The 18,515-nt window shown below is 38.3% G+C and overlaps 1 protein-coding gene across 1 annotated transcript in view; it reads right to left on the bottom strand.

Annotated features, from left to right (window-relative positions):
* Window positions 1-18,515, bottom strand: part of LOC108025635 (uncharacterized) — a 93,675-nt gene that overhangs the window by 31,487 nt on the left and 43,673 nt on the right. The window contains exons 70-83 of the mRNA XM_050888382.1: window positions 18,274-18,375; window positions 17,446-17,541; window positions 16,267-16,323; window positions 15,106-15,216; window positions 13,771-13,902; window positions 12,667-12,723; window positions 11,854-11,928; window positions 7,588-7,719; window positions 6,886-6,987; window positions 6,415-6,666; window positions 6,106-6,339; window positions 5,410-5,460; window positions 2,953-3,000; window positions 1,591-1,707 (exon numbers count right to left, since the gene is read on the bottom strand). Coding sequence (XP_050744339.1) covers window positions 1,591-1,707; window positions 2,953-3,000; window positions 5,410-5,460; window positions 6,106-6,339; window positions 6,415-6,666; window positions 6,886-6,987; window positions 7,588-7,719; window positions 11,854-11,928; window positions 12,667-12,723; window positions 13,771-13,902; window positions 15,106-15,216; window positions 16,267-16,323; window positions 17,446-17,541; window positions 18,274-18,375 — 1,566 coding nt within the window. The remainder of the gene's footprint in view (window positions 1-1,590; window positions 1,708-2,952; window positions 3,001-5,409; window positions 5,461-6,105; window positions 6,340-6,414; window positions 6,667-6,885; window positions 6,988-7,587; window positions 7,720-11,853; window positions 11,929-12,666; window positions 12,724-13,770; window positions 13,903-15,105; window positions 15,217-16,266; window positions 16,324-17,445; window positions 17,542-18,273; window positions 18,376-18,515) is intronic.

The raw sequence follows: 18,515 nt of genomic DNA on the forward strand, positions 1-18,515 counted from the left end.
TATCTCTGTTCTTGATATTGGAAGTAAACTACTGGATATTGTACTCAATTGAGGTAGAGACCTTAAAATAGGTGGGCTTGATTGCAGTACGGATTCCGAAACTGAAGATTTTTCCTCGGTAGTTATTTCTTCCTCCTGTGTAATAGAAACTTGAACTGAACTACTGGATATTGTAGGTGGCTGAGGTAAAGATTCCAATAGTGTACTTGACTGGGAAAAAGTTTCCGAAAATGTAGACCTTTCCTCAGGAGTTGTTTCGTACTTTTCTGTACTCGAAATTTGAAAGGAACTACTGGATATTTTACTCGACTGAGGAGTAGATTTTGAATAACCTGTACTCGACTGCGATTGAGATTCCAAAAATGTAGTTTTTTGCTCTGGCGTTGTTTCGTATATCTCTGTTCTTGATATTGGAAGTAAACTACTGGATATTGTACTCAAATGAGGTAGAGACCTTAAAATAGGCGGTCTTGATTGCGGTACGGATTTTGAAACTGAAGATTTTTCCTCGTTAGTTATTTCTTCCTCCTGTGTACTGGAAATTCGAACTGAACTACTGGATATTGTAGGTGACTGGGGTAAAGATTCCAATAATGTAATTGACTGGGAAAGAGTTTCCGAAAATTTAGACATTTCCTCTGGAGTTGTTTCGTACTTTTCTGTACTCGAAATTTGAAAGGAACTACTGGATATTGTACTCAAAAGAGGAGGAGATTTTGAATAACCTGTACTCGACTGCGGTTGAGATTCCAAAAATGTAGTTTTTTGCTCTGGCGTTGATTCGTATATCTCTGTTCTTGATATTGGAAGTAAACTACTGGATATTGTACTCAATTGAGGTAGAGACTTTAAAATAGGCGGGCTTGATTGCGGTACGGATTCCGAAACTGAAGATTTTTCCTCGGTAGTTATTTCTTCCTCCTGTGTAATAGAAACTTGAACTGAACTACTAGCTATTGTAGGTGACTTAGGTAAAGATTCCAATAATGTACTTGACTGGGAAAAAGTTTCCGAAAATGTAGATCTTTCCTCAGAAGTTGTTTCGTACTTTTCTGTACTCGAAATTTGAAAGGAACTACTGGATATTGTACTCAAATGAGGAGGAGATTTTGAATAACCTGTACTCGACTGCGATTGATATTCCAAAAATGTAGTTTTTTGCTCTGGCGTTGTTTCGTATATCTCTGTTCTTGATATTGGAAGTAAACTACTGGATATTGTACTCAATTGAGGTAGAGACCTTAAAATAGGCGGTCTTGATTGCGGTACGGATTCCGAAACTGTAGATTTTTCCTCCGTAGTTCTTTCTTCCTCCTCTGTACTGGAAACTTGAACTGAACTACTGGATATTGTAGGTGGCTGAGGTAAAGATTCCAATAATGTACTTGCCTGGGAAAAAGTTTCCGAAAATGTCGACCTTTCCTCAGGAGTTGTTTCGTACTTTTCTGTACTCGAAATTTGAAAGGAACTACTGGATATTGTACTCAAATGAGGAGTAGATTTTGAATAGCTTGTACTCGATTGCGGTTGAGAAAATGTAGATTTTTCCTCTGGAGTAGTTTCGTATTTTGTTGTACTCGGAAGTGGAACTGAACTACTGGAAATTGTACTCAATTGAAGTAAAGACTTGGAACTAGCTGGGCTTGATTGCGGTACGGATTCCGAAACTGTAGATTTTTTCTCGGTAGTTATTTCTTCCTCCTGTGTACTGGAAACTTGAACTGAACTACTGGGTATTGTAGGTGACTGAGGTAAGGATTCCAATAGTGTACTTGACTGGGAGAAAGTTTCCGAAAATGTAGACCTTTCCTCAGAAGTCGTTTCGTACTTTTCTGTACTCGAAATTTGAAAGGATTTACTAGATATTGTACTCAAATGAGGAGGAGATTTTGAATAACCTGTACTCGACTGCGATTGAGATTCCAAAAATGTAGTTTTTTGTTCTTGCGTTGTTTCGTATATCTCTGTTCTTGATATTGGAAGTAAACTACTGGATATTGTACTCGATTGAGGTAGAGACCTTGAAATAGGCGGGCTTGATTGCGGTACGGATTCCGAAACTGTAGATTTTTCCTCCGTAGCTCTTTCTTCCTCCTCTGTACTGGAAACTTGAACTGAACTACTGGATATTGTAGGTGGCTGAGGTAAAGATTCCAATAATGTACTTGACTGGGAAAAAGTTTCCGAAAATGTAGACATTTCCTCTGGAGTTGTTTCGTACTTTTCTGTACTCGAAATTTGAAAGGAACTACTGGATATTGTACTCAAATGAGGAGGAGATTTTGAATAACCTGTACTCGACTGCGATTGAGATTCCAAAAATGTATATTTTTGCTCTGGTGTTGTTTCGTATATCTCTGTTCTTGATATTGGAAGTAAACTACTGGATATTGTACTCAATTGAGGTAGAGACCTTAAAATAGGCGGGCTTGATTGCGGTACGGATTCCGAAACTGAAGATTTTTCCTTGGTAGTTATTTCTTCCTCCTGTGTACTGGAAACTTGAACTGAACTACTGGGTATTGTAGGTGACTGAGGTAAAGATTCCAATAGTGTACTTGACTGGGAAAGAGTTTCCGAAAATGTAGACCTTTCCTCTGGAGTTGTTTCGTACTTTTCTGTACTCGAAATTTGAAAGGAACTACTGGATATTGTACTCAAATGTGGAGGAGATTTTGAATAACTTGTACTCGATTGCGGTTGAGAAAATGTAGATTTTTCCTCTGAAGTAGTTTCGTATTTTGTTGTACTCGGAAGTGGAACTGAACTACTGGAAATTGTACTCAATTGAGGTAAAGACTTTGAACTAGCTGGGCTTGATTGCGGTACTGATTCAAAAACTGTAGATTTTTCCTCTGAAGTAGTTTCGTATTTTTTTGTACTCGGAATTGGAACTGAACTACTGGAAATTGTACTCAATTGAGGTAAAGACTTTGAACTAGCTGAAGAAACTGAAGATTTTTCCTCGGTAGTTATTTCTTCCTCCTGTGTACTGGAAATTCGAACTGAACTACTGGATATTGTAGGTGACTGGGGTAAAGATTCCAATAATGTAATTGACTGGGAAAGAGTTTCCGAAAATTTAGACATTTCCTCTGGAGTTGTTTCGTACTTTTCTGTACTCGAAATTTGAAAGGAACTACTGGATATTGTACTCAAATGTGGAGGAGATTTTGAATAACCTGTACTAGACTGCGGTTTAGATTCCGAAAATGTAGATTTTTGCTCTGGTGTTGATTCGTATATCTCTGTTCTTGATATTGGAAGTAAACTACTGGATATTGTACTCAATTGAGGTAGAGACCTTAAAATAGGTGGGCTTGATTGCGGTACGGATTCCGAAACTGAAGATTTTTCCTCGGTAGTTATTTCTTCCTCCTGTGTATTGGAAACTTGAACTGAACTACTGGGTATTGTAGGTGACTGAGGTAAAGATTCCAATAGTGGACTTGACTGGGAAAAAGTTTCCGAAAATGTAGACATTTCCTCTGGAGTTGTTTCGTACTTTTCTGTACTCGAAATTTGAAAGGAACTACTGGATATTTTACTCAACTGAGGGGAAGATTTTGAATAACTTGTACTTGATTGCGGTTTAGATTCCGAAAATGAAGATTTTTGCTCTGGTGTTGATTCGTATATCTCTGTTCTTGATATTGGAAGTAAACTACTGGATATTGTACTCAATTGAGGTAGAGACCTTAAAATAGGTGGGTTTGATTGCGGTACGGATTCCGAAACTGAAGATTTTTCCTCGGTAGGTATTTCTTCCTCCTGTGTACTGGAAATTCGAACTGAAATACTGGATATTGTAGGTGACTGAGGTAAAGATTCCAATAATGTACTTGACTGGGAAAAAGTTTCCGAAAATGTAGACATTTCCTCTGGAGTTGTTTCGTACTTTTCTGTACTCGAAATTTGAAAGGAACTACTGGATATTGTACTCAAATGTGGAGGAGATTTTGAATAACCTGTACTCGACTGCGATTGAGATTCCGAAAATGTAGATTTTTGCTCTGGTGTTGATTCGTATATCTCTGTTCTTGATATTGGAAGTAAACTACTGGATATTGTACTCAATTGAGGTAGAGACCTTAAAATAGGCGGGCTTGATTGCGGTACGGATTCCGAAACTGAAGATTTTTCCTTGGTAGTTATTTCTTCCTCCTGTGTACTGGAAACTTGAACTGAACTACTGGGTATTGTAGGTGACTGAGGTAAAGATTCCAATAGTGTACTTGACTGGGAAAGAGTTTCCGAAAATGTAGACCTTTCCTCTGGAGTTGTTTCGTACTTTTCTATACTCGAAATTTGAAAGGAACTACTGGATATTGTACTCAAATGTGGAGGAGATTTTGAATAACTTGTACTCGATTGCGATTGAGGAAATGTAGATTTTTCCTCTGAAGTAGTTTCGTATTTTGTTGTACTCGGAAGTGGAACTGAACTACTGGAAATTGTACTCAATTGAGGTAAAGACTTTGAACTAGCTGGGCTTGATTGCGGTACTGATTCAAAAACTGTAGATTTTTCCTCTGAAGTAGTTTCGTATTTTTTTGTACTCGGAATTGGGACTGAACTACTGGAAATTGTACTCAATTGAGGTAAAGACTTTGAACTAGCTGAAGAAACTGAAGATTTTTCCTCGGTAGTTATTTCTTCCTCCTGTGTACTGGAAATTCGAACTGAACTACTGGATATTGTAGGTGACTGGGGTAAAGATTCCAATAATGTAATTGACTGGGAAAGAGTTTCCGAAAATGTAGACATTTCCTCTGGAGTTGTTTCGTACTTTTCTGTACTCGAAATTTGAAAGGAACTACTGGATATTGTACTCAAATGAGGAGGAGATTTTGAATAACCTGTACTCGACTGCGATTGAGATTCCAAAAATGTAGTTTTTTGCTCTGACGTTGTTTCGTATATCTCTGTTCTTGACATTGGAAGTAAACTACTGGATATTGTACTCAATTGAGGTAGAGACCTTAAAATAGGTGGGCTTGATTGTGGTATGGATTCCGAACCTGTAGATTTTTCCTTCGTAGTTCTTTCTTCCTCCTCTGTACTGGAAACTTGAACTGAACTACTGGATATTGTAGGTGACTGAGGTAAAGATTCCAATAGTCTACTTGACTGGAAAAAAGTTTCCGAAAATGTAGACCTTTCCTCAGAAGTTGTTTCGTACTTTTCTGTACTCGAAATTTGAAAGGAACTACTGGATATTGTACTCAAATGTGGAGGAGATTTTGAATAACCTGTACTAGACTGCGGTTTAGATTCCGAAAATGTAGATTTTTGCTCTGGTGTTGATTCGTATATCTCTGTTCTTGATATTGGAAGTAAACTACTGGATATTGTACTCAATTGAGGTAGAGACCTTAAAATAGGTGGGCTTGATTGCGGTACGGATTCCGAAACTGAAGATTTTTCCTCGGTAGTTATTTCTTCCTCCTGTGTATTGGAAACTTGAACTGAACTACTGGGTATTGTAGGTGACTGAGGTAAAGATTCCAATAGTGTACTTGACTGGGAAAAAGTTTCCGAAAATGTAGACCTTTCCTCAGAAGTTGTTTCGTACTTTTCTGTACTCGAAATTTGAAAGGAACTACTGGATATTGTACTCAAATGTGGAGGAGATTTTGAATAACCTGTACTAGACTGCGGTTTAGATTCCGAAAATGTAGATTTTTGCTCTGGTGTTGATTCGTATATCTCTGTTCTTGATATTGGAAGTAAACTACTGGATATTGTACTCAAATGAGGTAGAGACCTTAAAATAGGTGGGCTTGATTGCGGTACTGATTCAAAAACTGTAGATTTTTCCTCTGGAGTGGTTTCGTATTTTTTTGTACTCGGAATTGGTACTGAACTACTGGAAATTGTACTCAATTGAGGTAAAGACTTGGAACTAGCTGGGCTTGATTGCGGTACAGATTCCGAAACTGTAGATTTTTCCTCGGTAGTTATTTCTTCCTCCTGTGTACTGGAAACTTGAACTGAACTACTGGGTATTGTAGGTGACTGAGGTAAAGATTCCAATAGTGTACTTGACTGGGAAAAAGTTTCCGAAAATGTAGACCTTTCCTCAGGAATTGTTTCGTACTTTTCTGTACTCGAAATTTGAAAGGAACTACTGGATATTTTACTCAACTGAGGAGTAGCTTTTGAATAACTTGTACTCAATTGCGGTTGGGAAAATGTAGATTTTTCCTCTGGAGTAGTTTCGTATTTTGTTGTACTCGGAAGTGGAACTGAACTACTGGAAATTGTACTCAATTGAGGTAAAGACTTTAAACTAGCTGGGCTTGATTGCGGTACTGATTCAAAAACTGTAGATTTTTCCTCTGGAGTGGTTTCGTATTTTTTTGTACTCGGAATTGGTACTGAACTACTGGAAATTGTACTCAATTGAGGTAAAGACTTGGAACTAGCTGGGCTTGATTGCGGTACAGATTCCGAAACTGTAGATTTTTCCTCCGTAGTTCTTTCTTCCTCCTGTGTACTGGAAATTCGAACTGAACTACTGGATATTGTAGGTGACTGAGGTAAAGATTCCAATAATGTACTTGACTGGGAAAGAGTTTCCGCAAATGTGGACCTTTCCTCTGGAGTGGTTTCGTATTTTTTTGTACTCGGAGTTGCAAATGAACTACTGGATATTTTACTCAACTGAGGTAAATACTTTGAACTAGCTGGGCTTGATTGCGGTTCGGATTCCGAAACTGAAGATTTTTCCCCGGTAGTTATTTCTTCCTCCTGTGTACTGGAAACTTGAACTGAACTACTGGGTATTGTAGGTGACTGAGGTAAAGATTCCAATAATGTACTTGACTGGGAAAAAGTTTCCGAAAATGTAGACCTTTCCTCAGGAGTTGTTTCGTACTTTTCTGTACTCGAAATTTGAAAGGAACTACTGGATATTGTACTCAACTGAGGAGTAGATTTTGAATAGCTTGTACTCGATTGCGGTTGAGAAAATGTAGATTTTTCCTCTGGAGTAGTTTCGTATTTTGTTGTACTCGGAAGTGGAACTGAACTACTGGAAATTGTACTCAATTGAAGTAAAGACTTGGAACTAGCTGGGCTTGATTGCGGTACGGATTCCGAAACTGTAGATTTTTTCTCGGTAGTTATTTCTTCCTCCTGTGTACTGGAAACTTGAACTGAACTACTGGGTATTGTAGGTGACTGAGGTAAGGATTCCAATAGTGTACTTGACTGGGAGAAAGTTTCCGAAAATGTAGACCTTTCCTCAGAAGTCGTTTCGTACTTTTCTGTACTCAAAATTTGAAAGGAACTACTGGATATTGCACTCAAATGAGGAGGAGATTTTGAATAACTTGTACTCGATTGCGGTGGAGATTCCGAAAATGTAGATTTTTCCTCTGGAGTAGTTTCGTATTTTGTTGTACTCGGAAGTGGAACTGAACTACTGGAAATTGTACTCAATTGAGGTAAAGACTTTGAACTAGCTGGGCTTGATTGCGGTACTGATTCAAAAACTGTAGATTTTTCCTCTGGAGTGGTTTCGTATTTCTTTGTACTCGGAATTGGTACTGAACTACTGGAAATTGTACTCAATTGAGGTAAAGACTTGGAACTAGCTGGGCTTGATTGCGGTACAGATTCCGAAACTGTAGATTTTTCCTCCGTAGTTCTTTCTTCCTCCTGTGTACTGGAAATTCGAACTGAACTACTGGATATTGTAGGTGACTGAGGTAAAGATTCCAATAATGTACTTGACTGGGAAAGAGTTTCCGCAAATGTGGACCTTTCCTCTGGAGTGGTTTCGTATTTTTTTGTACTCGGAGTTGCAAATGATCTACTGGATATTTTACTCAACTGAGGTAAATACTTTGAACTAGCTGGGCTTGATTGCGGTACGGATTCCGAAACTGAAGATTTTTCCCCGGTAGTTATTTCTTCCTCCTGTGTACTGGAAACTTGAACTGAACTACTGGGTATTGTAGGTGACTGAGGTAAAGATTCCAATAATGTACTTGACTGGGAAAAAGTTTCCGAAAATGTAGACCTTTCCTCAGGAGTTGTTTCGTACTTTTCTGTACTCGAAATTTGAAAGGAACTACTGGATATTGTACTCAACTGAGGAGTAAATTTTGAATAGCTTGTACTCGATTGCGGTTGAGAAAATGTAGATTTTTCCTCTGGAGTAGTTTCGTATTTTGTTGTACTCGGAAGTGGAACTGAACTACTGGAAATTGTACTCAATTGAAGTAAAGACTTGGAACTAGCTGGGCTTGATTGCGGTACGGATTCCGAAACTGTAGATTTTTTCTCGGTAGTTATTTCTTCCTCCTGTGTACTGGAAACTTGAACTGAACTACTGGGTTTTGTAGGTGACTGAGGTAAGGATTCCAATAGTGTACTTGACTGGGAGAAAGTTTCCGAAAATGTAGACCTTTCCTCAGAAGTCGTTTCGTACTTTTCTGTACTCAAAATTTGAAAGGAACTACTGGATATTGCACTCAAATGAGGAGGAGATTTTGAATAACTTGTACTCGATTGCGGTGGAGATTCCGAAAATGTAGATTTTTCCTCTGGAGTAGTTTCGTATTTTGTTGTACTCGGAAGTGGAACTGAACTACTGGAAATTGTACTCAATTGAGGTAAAGACTTTGAACTAGCTGGGCTTGATTGCGGTACTGATTCAAAAACTGTAGATTTTTCCTCTGGAGTGGTTTCGTATTTATTTGTACTCGGAATTGGTACTGAACTACTGGAAATTGTACTCAATTGAGGTAAAGACTTGGAACTAGCTGGGCTTGATTGCGGTACAGATTCCGAAACTGAAGATTTTTTCTCGGTAGTTCTTTCTTCCTCCTCTGTACTGGAAATTCGAATTGAACTACTGGGTATTGTAGGTGGCTGAGGTAAAGATTCCAATAATGTACTTGACTGGGAAAAAGTTTCCGAAAATGTAGACATTTCCTCTGGAGTTGTTTCGTACTTTTCTGTACTCGAAATTTGAAAGGAACTACTGGATATTGTATCCAATGGCGGAAGAGATTTTGAATAACCTGTATTCGACTGCGATTGAGATTCCAAAAATGTAGATTTTTGCTCTGGTGTTGTTTCGTATATCTCTGTTCTTGATATTGGAAGTAAACTACTGGATATTGTACTCAATTGAGGTAGAGACCTTAAAAGAGGTGGGCTTGATTGCGGTACGGATTCCGAAACTGAAGATTTTTCCTCGTTAGTTATTTCTTCCTCCTGTGTACTGGAAATTCGAACTGAACTACTGGATATTGTAGGTGACTGGGGTAAAGATTCCAATAATGTAATTGACTGGGAAAGAGTTTCCGAAAATTTAGACATTTCCTCTGGAGTTGTTTCGTACTTTTCTGTACTCGAAATTTGAAAGGAACTACTGGATATTGTACTCAAATGAGGAGGAGATTTTGAATAACCTGTACTCGACTGCGATTGAGATTCCGAAAATGTAGATTTTTGCTCTGGTGTTGATTCGTATATCTCTGTTCTTGATATTGGAAGTAAACTACTGGATATTGTACTCAATTGAGGTAGAGACCTTAAAATAGGTGGGCTTGATTGCGGTACGGATTCTGAAACTGAAGATTTTTTCTGGGTAGTTCTTTCTTCCTCCTCTGTACTGGAAATCCGAACTGAACTACTGGGTATTGTAGGTGACTGAGGTAAAGATTCCAATAATGTACTTGACTGGGAAAGAGTTTCCGAAAATGTAGACCTTTCCTCTGGAGTTGTTTCGTACTTTTCTGTACTCGAAATTTGAAAGGAACTCCTGGATATTGTACTCAACTGAGGAGCAGATTTTGAATAAGCTGTACTTGACTGCGATTGAGATTCCAAAAATGTAGATTTTTGCTCTGGCGTTTTTTCGTATTTCTCTGTTCTTGATATTGGAAGTAAACTACTGGATATTGTACTCAATTGAGGTAGAGACCTTAAAAGAGGTGGGCTTGATTGCGGTACTGATTCAAAAACTGTAGATTTTTCCTCTGGAGTGGTTTCGTATTTCTTTGTACTCGGAATTGGTACTGAACTACTGGAAATTGTACTCAATTGAGGTAAAGACTTGGAACTAGCTGGGCTTGATTGCGGTACGGATTCCGAAACTGTAGATTTTTTCTCGGTAGTTATTTCTTCCTCCTGTGTACTGGAAACTTGAACTGAACTACTGGGTATTGTAGGTGACTGAGGTAAGGATTCCAATAGTGTACTTGACTGGGAGAAAGTTTCCGAAAATGTAGACCTTTCCTCAGAAGTCGTTTCGTACTTTTCTGTACTCAAAATTTGAAAGGAACTACTGGATATTGCACTCAAATGAGGAGGAGATTTTGAATAACTTGTACTCGATTGCGGTGGAGATTCCGAAAATGTAGATTTTTCCTCTGGAGTAGTTTCGTATTTTGTTGTACTCGGAAGTGGAACTGAACTACTGGAAATTGTACTCAATTGAGGTAAAGACTTTGAACTAGCTGGGCTTGATTGCGGTACTGATTCAAAAACTGTAGATTTTTCCTCTGGAGTGGTTTCGTATTTCTTTGTACTCGGAATTGGTACTGAACTACTGGAAATTGTACTCAATTGAGGTAAAGACTTGGAACTAGCTGGGCTTGATTGCGGTACAGATTCCGAAACTGTAGATTTTTCCTCCGTAGTTCTTTCTTCCTCCTGTGTACTGGAAATTCGAACTGAACTACTGGATATTGTAGGTGACTGAGGTAAAGATTCCAATAATGTACTTGACTGGGAAAGAGTTTCCGCAAATATGGACCTTTCCTCTGGAGTGGTTTCGTATTTTTTTGTACTCGGAGTTGCAAATGATCTACTGGATATTTTACTCAACTGAGGTAAATACTTTGAACTAGCTGGGCTTGATTGCGGTACGGATTCCGAAACTGAAGATTTTTCCCCGGTAGTTATTTCTTCCTCCTGTGTACTGGAAACTTGAACTGAACTACTGGGTATTGTAGGTGGCTGAGGTAAAGATTCCAATAATGTACTTGACTGGGAAAGAGTTTCCGAAAATGTAGACCTTTCCTCAGGAGTTGTTTCGTACTTTTCCGTACTCGAAATTTGAAAGGAACTACTGGATATTTTACTCGACTGAGGAGTAGATTTTGAATAACCTGTACTCGACTGCGATTGAGATTCTAAAAATGTAGATTCTTGCTCTGGCTTTGTTTCGTATTTCTCTGTTCTCGATATTGGCAGTAAACTACTGGATATGGTACTCAAATGAGGTAGAGACCTTAAAATAGGTGGGCTTGATTGCCGTACAGATTCCGAAACTGTAGATTTTTTCTCGGTAGTTCTTTCTTCCTCCTCTGTACTGGAAACTTGAACTGAACTACTGGATATTGTAGGTGACTTAGGTAAAGATTCCAATAATGTACTTGACTGGGAAAAAGTTTCCGAAAATGTAGACCTTTCCTCAGGAGTTGTTTCGTACTTTTCTGTACTCGAAATTTGAACTAAACTACTGGATATTGTACTCAACTGAGGAGCAGATTTTGAATAACTTGTACTCGATTGCGGTTGAGATTCCGAAAATGTAGATTTTTCCTCTGGAGTGGTTTCATATTTCTCTGTTCTTGATATTGGAAGTAAACTACTGGATATTGTACTCAAATGAGGTAGAGACCTTAAAATAGATGGGCTTGATTGCGGTGCGGATTCCGAAACTGAAGATTTTTTCTCGGTAGTTCTTTCTTCCTCCTCTGTACTGGAAATTTGAATTGAACTACTGGATATTGTAGGTGACTGAGGTAAAGATTCCAATAATGTACTTGACTGGGAAAAAGTTTCCGAAAATGTAGACCTTTCCTCAGGAGTTGTTTCGTACTTTTCTGTACTCGAAATTTGAAAGGAGCTACTGGATATTGTACTCAAATGTGGAGGAGATTTTGAATAACCCGTACTCGACTGCGGTTTAGATTCCGAAAATAAAGATTTTTGCTCTGGTGTTGTTTCGTATTTCTCTGTTCTTGATATTGGAAGTAAACTACTAGATATTGTACTAAATTGAGGTAGAGACCTTAAAATATGTGGGCTTGATTGGGGTACGGATTCCGAAACTGTAAATTTTTCCTCCGTAGTTTCTGAAAATATAGACCTTTCCTCTGGAGTTGTTTCGTACTTTTCTGTACTCGAAATTTGAAAGGAACTACTGGATATTCTACTAAACTGAGGAGTAGATTTTGAATAAGTTGTACTCGATTGCGGTTGAGATTCCGAAAATGTAGATTTTTCCTCTGGAGTAGTTTCGTATTTTGTTGTACTCGGAACTGAACTACTGGAAATTGTACTCAATTGAGGTAAAGACTTGGAACTAGCTGGGCTTGATTGCGGTACTGATTCAGAAACTGTAGATTTTTCCTCTGAAGTGGTTTCGTATTTTTTTGTACTCGGAATTGGAACTGAACTACTGGAAACTGTACTCAATTGAGGTAAAGACTTGGAACTAGTTGGGCTTGATTGCGGTACAGATTCCGAAACTGTAGATTTTTCCTCCGTAGTTCTTTCTTCCTTCTGTGTACTGGAAATTTGAACTGAACTACTGGATATTGTAGATGACTGAGGTAAAGATTCCAATAATGTACTTGACTGGGAAAGAGTTTCCGAAAATGTAGACATTTCTTCTGGAGTTGTTTCGTACTTTTCTGTACTGGAAATTTGAAAGGAACTACTGGATATTGTACTCAACTGAGGAGCAGATTTTGAATAACTTGTACTCGATTGCGGTTGAGATTCCGAAAATGTAGATTTTTCCTCTGGAGTGGTTTCATATTTCTCTGTTCTTGATATTGGAAGTAAACTACTGGATATTGTACTCAAATGAGGTAGAGACCTTAAAATAGATGGGCTTGATTGCGGTGCGGATTCCGAAACTGAAGATTTTTCCTCGGTAGTTCTTTCTTCCTCCTGTGTACTGGAAATTCGAACTGAACTACTGGATTTTGTAGGTGACTGAGGTAAAGATTCCAATAATGTACTTGACTGGGAAAGAGTTTCCGATAATGTAGACCTTTCCTCAGGAGTTGTTTCGTACTTTTCTGTACTCGAAATTTGAAAGGAACTACTGGATATTGTACTCAACTGAGGAGCAGATTTTGAATAACTTGTACTCGATTGCGGTTGAGATTCCGAAAATGTAGATTTTTCCTCTGGAGTGGTTTCATATTTCTCTGTTCTTGATATTGGAAGTAAACTACTGGATATTGTACTCAAATGAGGTAGAGACCTTAAAATAGATGGGCTTGATTGCGGTGCGGATTCCGAAACTGAAGATTTTTCCTCGGTAGTTCTTTCTTCCTCCTGTGTACTGGAAATTCGAACTGAACTACTGGATTTTGTAGGTGACTGAGGTAAAGATTCCAATAATGTACTTGACTGGAAAAGAGTTTCTGAAAATGTAGACCTTTCCTCTGGAGTTGTTTGGTACTTTTCTGTACTCGAAATTTGAAAGGAACTACTGGATATTGTACTCAAAAGTGGAGGAGATTTTGAATAACCTGTACTCGACTGCGGTTTAGATTCCGAAAATGTAGATTTTTGCTCTGGTGTTGATTCGTATATCTCTGTTCTTGATATTGGAAGTAAACTACTAGATATTGTACTTAATTGAGGTAGAGACCTTAAAATATGTGGGCTTGATTGCGGTACGGATTCCGAAACTGAAGATTTTTCCTGCGTAGTTCTTTCTTCCTCCTGTGTACTGGAAATTCGAACTGAACTACTGGATATTGTAGATGACTGAGGTAAAGATTCCAATAATGTACTTGACTGGGAAAGAGTTTCCGATAATGTAGACCTTTCCTCAGGAGTTGTTTCGTACTTTTCTGTACTCGAAATTTGAAACGAACTACTGGATATTGTACTCAACTGAGGAGCAGATTTTGAATAACCTGTACTCGATTGCGGTTCCGAAAAATTGGATTTTTCCTCTGGAGTGGTTTCGTATTTTTTTGTAATCGGAATAGGAACTGAACTACTGGAAATTGTACTCAATTGAGGTAAAGACTTTGAAATAGCTGGGCGTGATTGCGGTACAGATTCCGAAACTGAAGATTTTTCCTCGGTAGTTCTTTCTTCCTCCTCTGTACTGGAAATTTGAATTGAACTACTGGATATTGTAGGTGACTGAGGTAAAGTTTCCAATAATGTACTTGACTGGGTAAGAGTTGCCGAAAATGTAGACCTTTCCTCAGGAGTTGTTTCGTACTTTTCTGTACTCGAAATTTGAAAGGAACTACTGGATATTGTACTCAACTGAGGAGCAGATTTTGAATAACTTGTACTCGATTGCGGTTGAGATTCCGAAAATGTAGATTTTTTCTCTGGCGTTGTTTCGTATTTCTCTGGTCTTGATATTGGAAGTAAACTACTGGATATTGTACTCAAATGAGGTAGAGACCTTAAAATAGGTGGGCTTGATTGCGGTACGGATTCCGAAACTGAAGATTTTTCCTCCGTAGTTCTTTCTTCCTCCTGTGTACTGGAAATTCGAACTGAACTACTGGATATTGTAGGTGACTGAGGTAAAGATTCCAATAATGTACTTGACTGGGAAAGAGTTTCAGAAAATGTAGACATTTCCTCTGGAGTTGTTTCGTACTTTTCTGTACTCGAAATTTGAAAGGAACTACTGGAAATTGTACTCAATTGAGGAGGAGCTTTTGAATAACTTGTAGAGTTTTCCTCTAGAGTTGTTTCGTATTTTTCTGTACTCGAAATTTGAAATGAACTTGAATAACTTGTACTCGATTGCGGGTGAGATTCCGAAAAATTAGATTTTTCCTTTGGAGTGGTTTCGTATTTTTTTGTTCTCGAAATTGGAACTGAACTACTGGAAATTGTACTCAATTGAGGCAAAGACTTGGAACTAGCTGGGCTTGATTGCGGTACGGATTCCCAAACTGTAGATTTTTTCTCGGTAGTTCTTTTTTCCTCCTGTGTACTGGAAATTCGAACTGAACTACTGGGTATTGTGGGTGACTGAGGTAAAGATTCCAATAATGTACTTGACTGGGTAAGAGTTGCCGAAAATGTAGACCTTTCCTCTGGAGTTGTTTCATACTTTTCTGTACTCGAAATTTGAAAGGATCTATTGGATATTGTACTCAAATGTGGAGGAGATTTTGAATAACCTGTACTCGACTGCGGTTTAGATTCCGAAAATGTAGATTTTTGCTCTGGTGTTGATTCGTATATCTCTGTTCTTGATATTGGAAGTAAACTACTAGATATTGTACTTAATTGAGGTAGAGACCTTAAAATATGTGGGCTTGATTGCGGTACGGATTCCGAAACTGAAGATTTTTCCTCCGTAGTTCTTTCTTCCTCCTCTGTACTGGAAATTTGAATTGAACTACTGGGTATTGTAGGTGACTGAGGTAAAGATTCCAATAATGTACTTGACTGGGAAAGAGTTTCCGAAAATGTAGACCTTTCCTCTGGAGTTGTTTCGTACTTTTCTGTACTCGAAATTTGAACTAAACTACTGGATATTGTACTCAACTGAGGAGCAGATTTTGAATAACCTGTACTTGACTGCGATTGAGATTCCAAAAATGTAGATTTTTGCTCTGGCGCTGTTTCGTATTTCTCTGTTCTTGATATTGGAAGTAAACTACTGGATATTGTACTCAAATGAGGTAGAGACCTTAAAATAGGTGGGCTTGATTGCGGTACGGATTCCGAAACTGAAGATTTTTCCTGCGTAGTTCTTTCTTCCTCCTGTGTACTGGAAATTCGAACTGAACTACTGGATATTGTAGATGACTGAGGTAAAGATTCCAATAATGTACTTGACTGGGAAAGAGTTTCCGATAATGTAGACCTTTCCTCAGGAGTTGTTTCGTACTTTTCTGTACTCGAAATTTGAAAGGAACTACTGGATATTGTACTCAACTGAGGAGCAGATTTTGAATAACTTGTACTCGATTGCGGTTGAGATTCCGAAAATGTAGATTTTTTCTCTGGCGTTGTTTCGTATTTCTCTGGTCTTGATATTGGAAGTAAACTACTGGATATTGTACTCAAATGAGGTAGAGACCTTAAAATAGGTGGGCTTGATTGCGGTACGGATTCCGAAACTGAAGATTTTTCCTGCGTAGTTCTTTCTTCCTCCTGTGTACTGGAAATTCGAACTGAACTACTGGATATTGTAGATGACTGAGGTAAAGATTCCAATAATGTACTTGACTGGGAAAGAGTTTCCGATAATGTAGACCTTTCCTCAGGAGTTGTTTCGTACTTTTCTGTACTCGAAATTTGAAAGGAACTACTGGATATTGTACTCAACTGAGGAGCAGATTTTGAATAACCTGTACTCGATTGCGGTTGAGATTCCGAAAAATTGGATTTTTCCTCTGGAGTGGTTTCGTATTTTATTGTAATCGGAATAGGAACTGAACTACTGGAAATTGTACTCAATTGAGGTAAAGACTTTGAAATAGCTGGGCGTGATTGCGGTACAGATTCCGAAACTGAAGATTTTTCCTCGGTAGTTCTTTCTTCCTCCTCTGTACTGGAAATTTCAATTGAACTACTGGATATTGTAGGTGACTGAGGTAAAGTTTCCAATAATGTACTTGACTGGGTAAGAGTTGCCGAAAATGTAGACCTTTCCTCAGGAGTTGTTTCGTACTTTTCTGTACTCGAAATTTGAAAGGAACTACTGGATATTGTACTCAACTGAGGAGCAGATTTTGAATAACTTGTACTCGATTGCGGTTGAGATTCCGAAAATGTAGATTTTTTCTCTGGCGTTGTTTCGTATTTCTCTGGTCTTGATATTGGAAGTAAACTACTGGATATTGTACTCAAATGAGGTAGAGACCTTAAAATAGGTGGGCTTGATTGTGGTACGGATTCCGAAACTGAAGATTTTTTCTCGGTAGTTCTTTCTTCCTCCTCTGTACTGGAAATTTGAATTGAACTACTGGATATTGTAGGTGACAGAGGTAAAGTTTCCAATAATGTACTTGACTGGGAAAGAGTTTCAGAAAATGTAGACATTTCCTCTGGAGTTGTTTCGTACTTTTCTGTACTCGAAATTTGAAAGGAACTACTGGAAATTGTACTCAAATGAGGAGGAGATTTTGAATAACCTGTACTCGACTGCGGTTGAGATTCCGAAAATGTAGATTTTTTCTCTGGCGTTGTTTCGTATTTCTCTGGTCTTGATATTGGAAGTAAACTACTGGATATTGTACTCAAATGAGGTAGAGACCTTAAAATAGGTGGGCTTGATTGTGGTACGGATTCCGAAACTGAAGATTTTTTCTCGGTAGTTCTTTCTTCCTCCTCTGTACTGGAAATTTGAATTGAACTACTGGATATTGTAGGTGACTGAGGTAAAGTTTCCAATAATGTACTTGACTGGGTAAGAGTTGCCGAAAATGTAGACCTTTCCTCTGGAGTTGTTTGGTACTTTTCTGTACTCGAAATTTGAAAGGAACTACTGGAAATTGTACTCAGTTGAGGAGGAGCTTTTGAATAACTTGTAGAGTTTTCCTCTAGAGTTGTTTCGTACTTTTCTGTACTCGAAATTTGAAAGGAACTACTGGATATTGTACTCAACTGAGGAGCAGATTTTGAATAACTTGTACTCGATTGCGGTTGAGATTCCGAAAATGTAGATTTTTCCTCTGAAGTGGTTTCGTATTTTTTTGTACTCGGAATTGGAACTGAACTACTGGAAATTGTACTCAATTGAGGTAAAGACTTGGAACTAGCTGGGCTTGATTGCGGTACGGATTCCGAAACTGAAGATTTTTCCTCCGTAGTTCTTTCTTCCTCCTCTGTACTGGAAATTTGAATTGAACTACTGGGTATTGTAGGTGACTGAGGTAAAGATTCCAATAATGTACTTGACTGGGAAAGAGTTTCCGAAAATGTAGACCTTTCCTCTGGAGTTGTTTCGTACTTTTCTGTACTCGAAATTTGAACTAAACTACTGGATATTGTACTCAACTGAGGAGCAGATTTTGAATAACCTGTACTTGACTGCGATTGAGATTCCAAAAATGTAGATTTTTGCTCTGGCGTTGTTTCGTATTTCTCTGTTCTTGATATTGGAAGTAAACTACTGGATATTGTACTCAAATGAGGTAGAGACCTTAAAATAGGTGGGCTTGATTGTGGTACGGATTCCGAAACTGAAGATTTTTTCTCGGTAGTTCTTTCTTCCTCCACTGTACGGGAAATTTGAATTGAACTACTGGATATTGTAGGTGAATGAGGTAAAGATTCCAATAATGTACTTGACTGGGAAAGAGTTTCCGATAATGTAGACCTTTCCTCAGGAGTTGTTTCGTACTTTTCTGTACTCGAAATTTGAAAGGAACTACTGGATATTGTACTCAACTGAGGAGCAGATTTTGAATAACCTGTACTCGATTGCGGTTGAGATTCCGAAAAATTGGATTTTTCCTCTGGAGTGGTTTCGTATTTTTTTGTAATCGGAATAGGAACTGAACTACTGGAAATTGTACTCAATTGAGGTA

Source organism: Drosophila biarmipes, chromosome X (assembly GCF_025231255.1).
Source record: "Drosophila biarmipes strain raj3 chromosome X, RU_DBia_V1.1, whole genome shotgun sequence".
NCBI lineage: Eukaryota > Metazoa > Arthropoda > Insecta > Diptera > Drosophilidae > Drosophila > Drosophila biarmipes.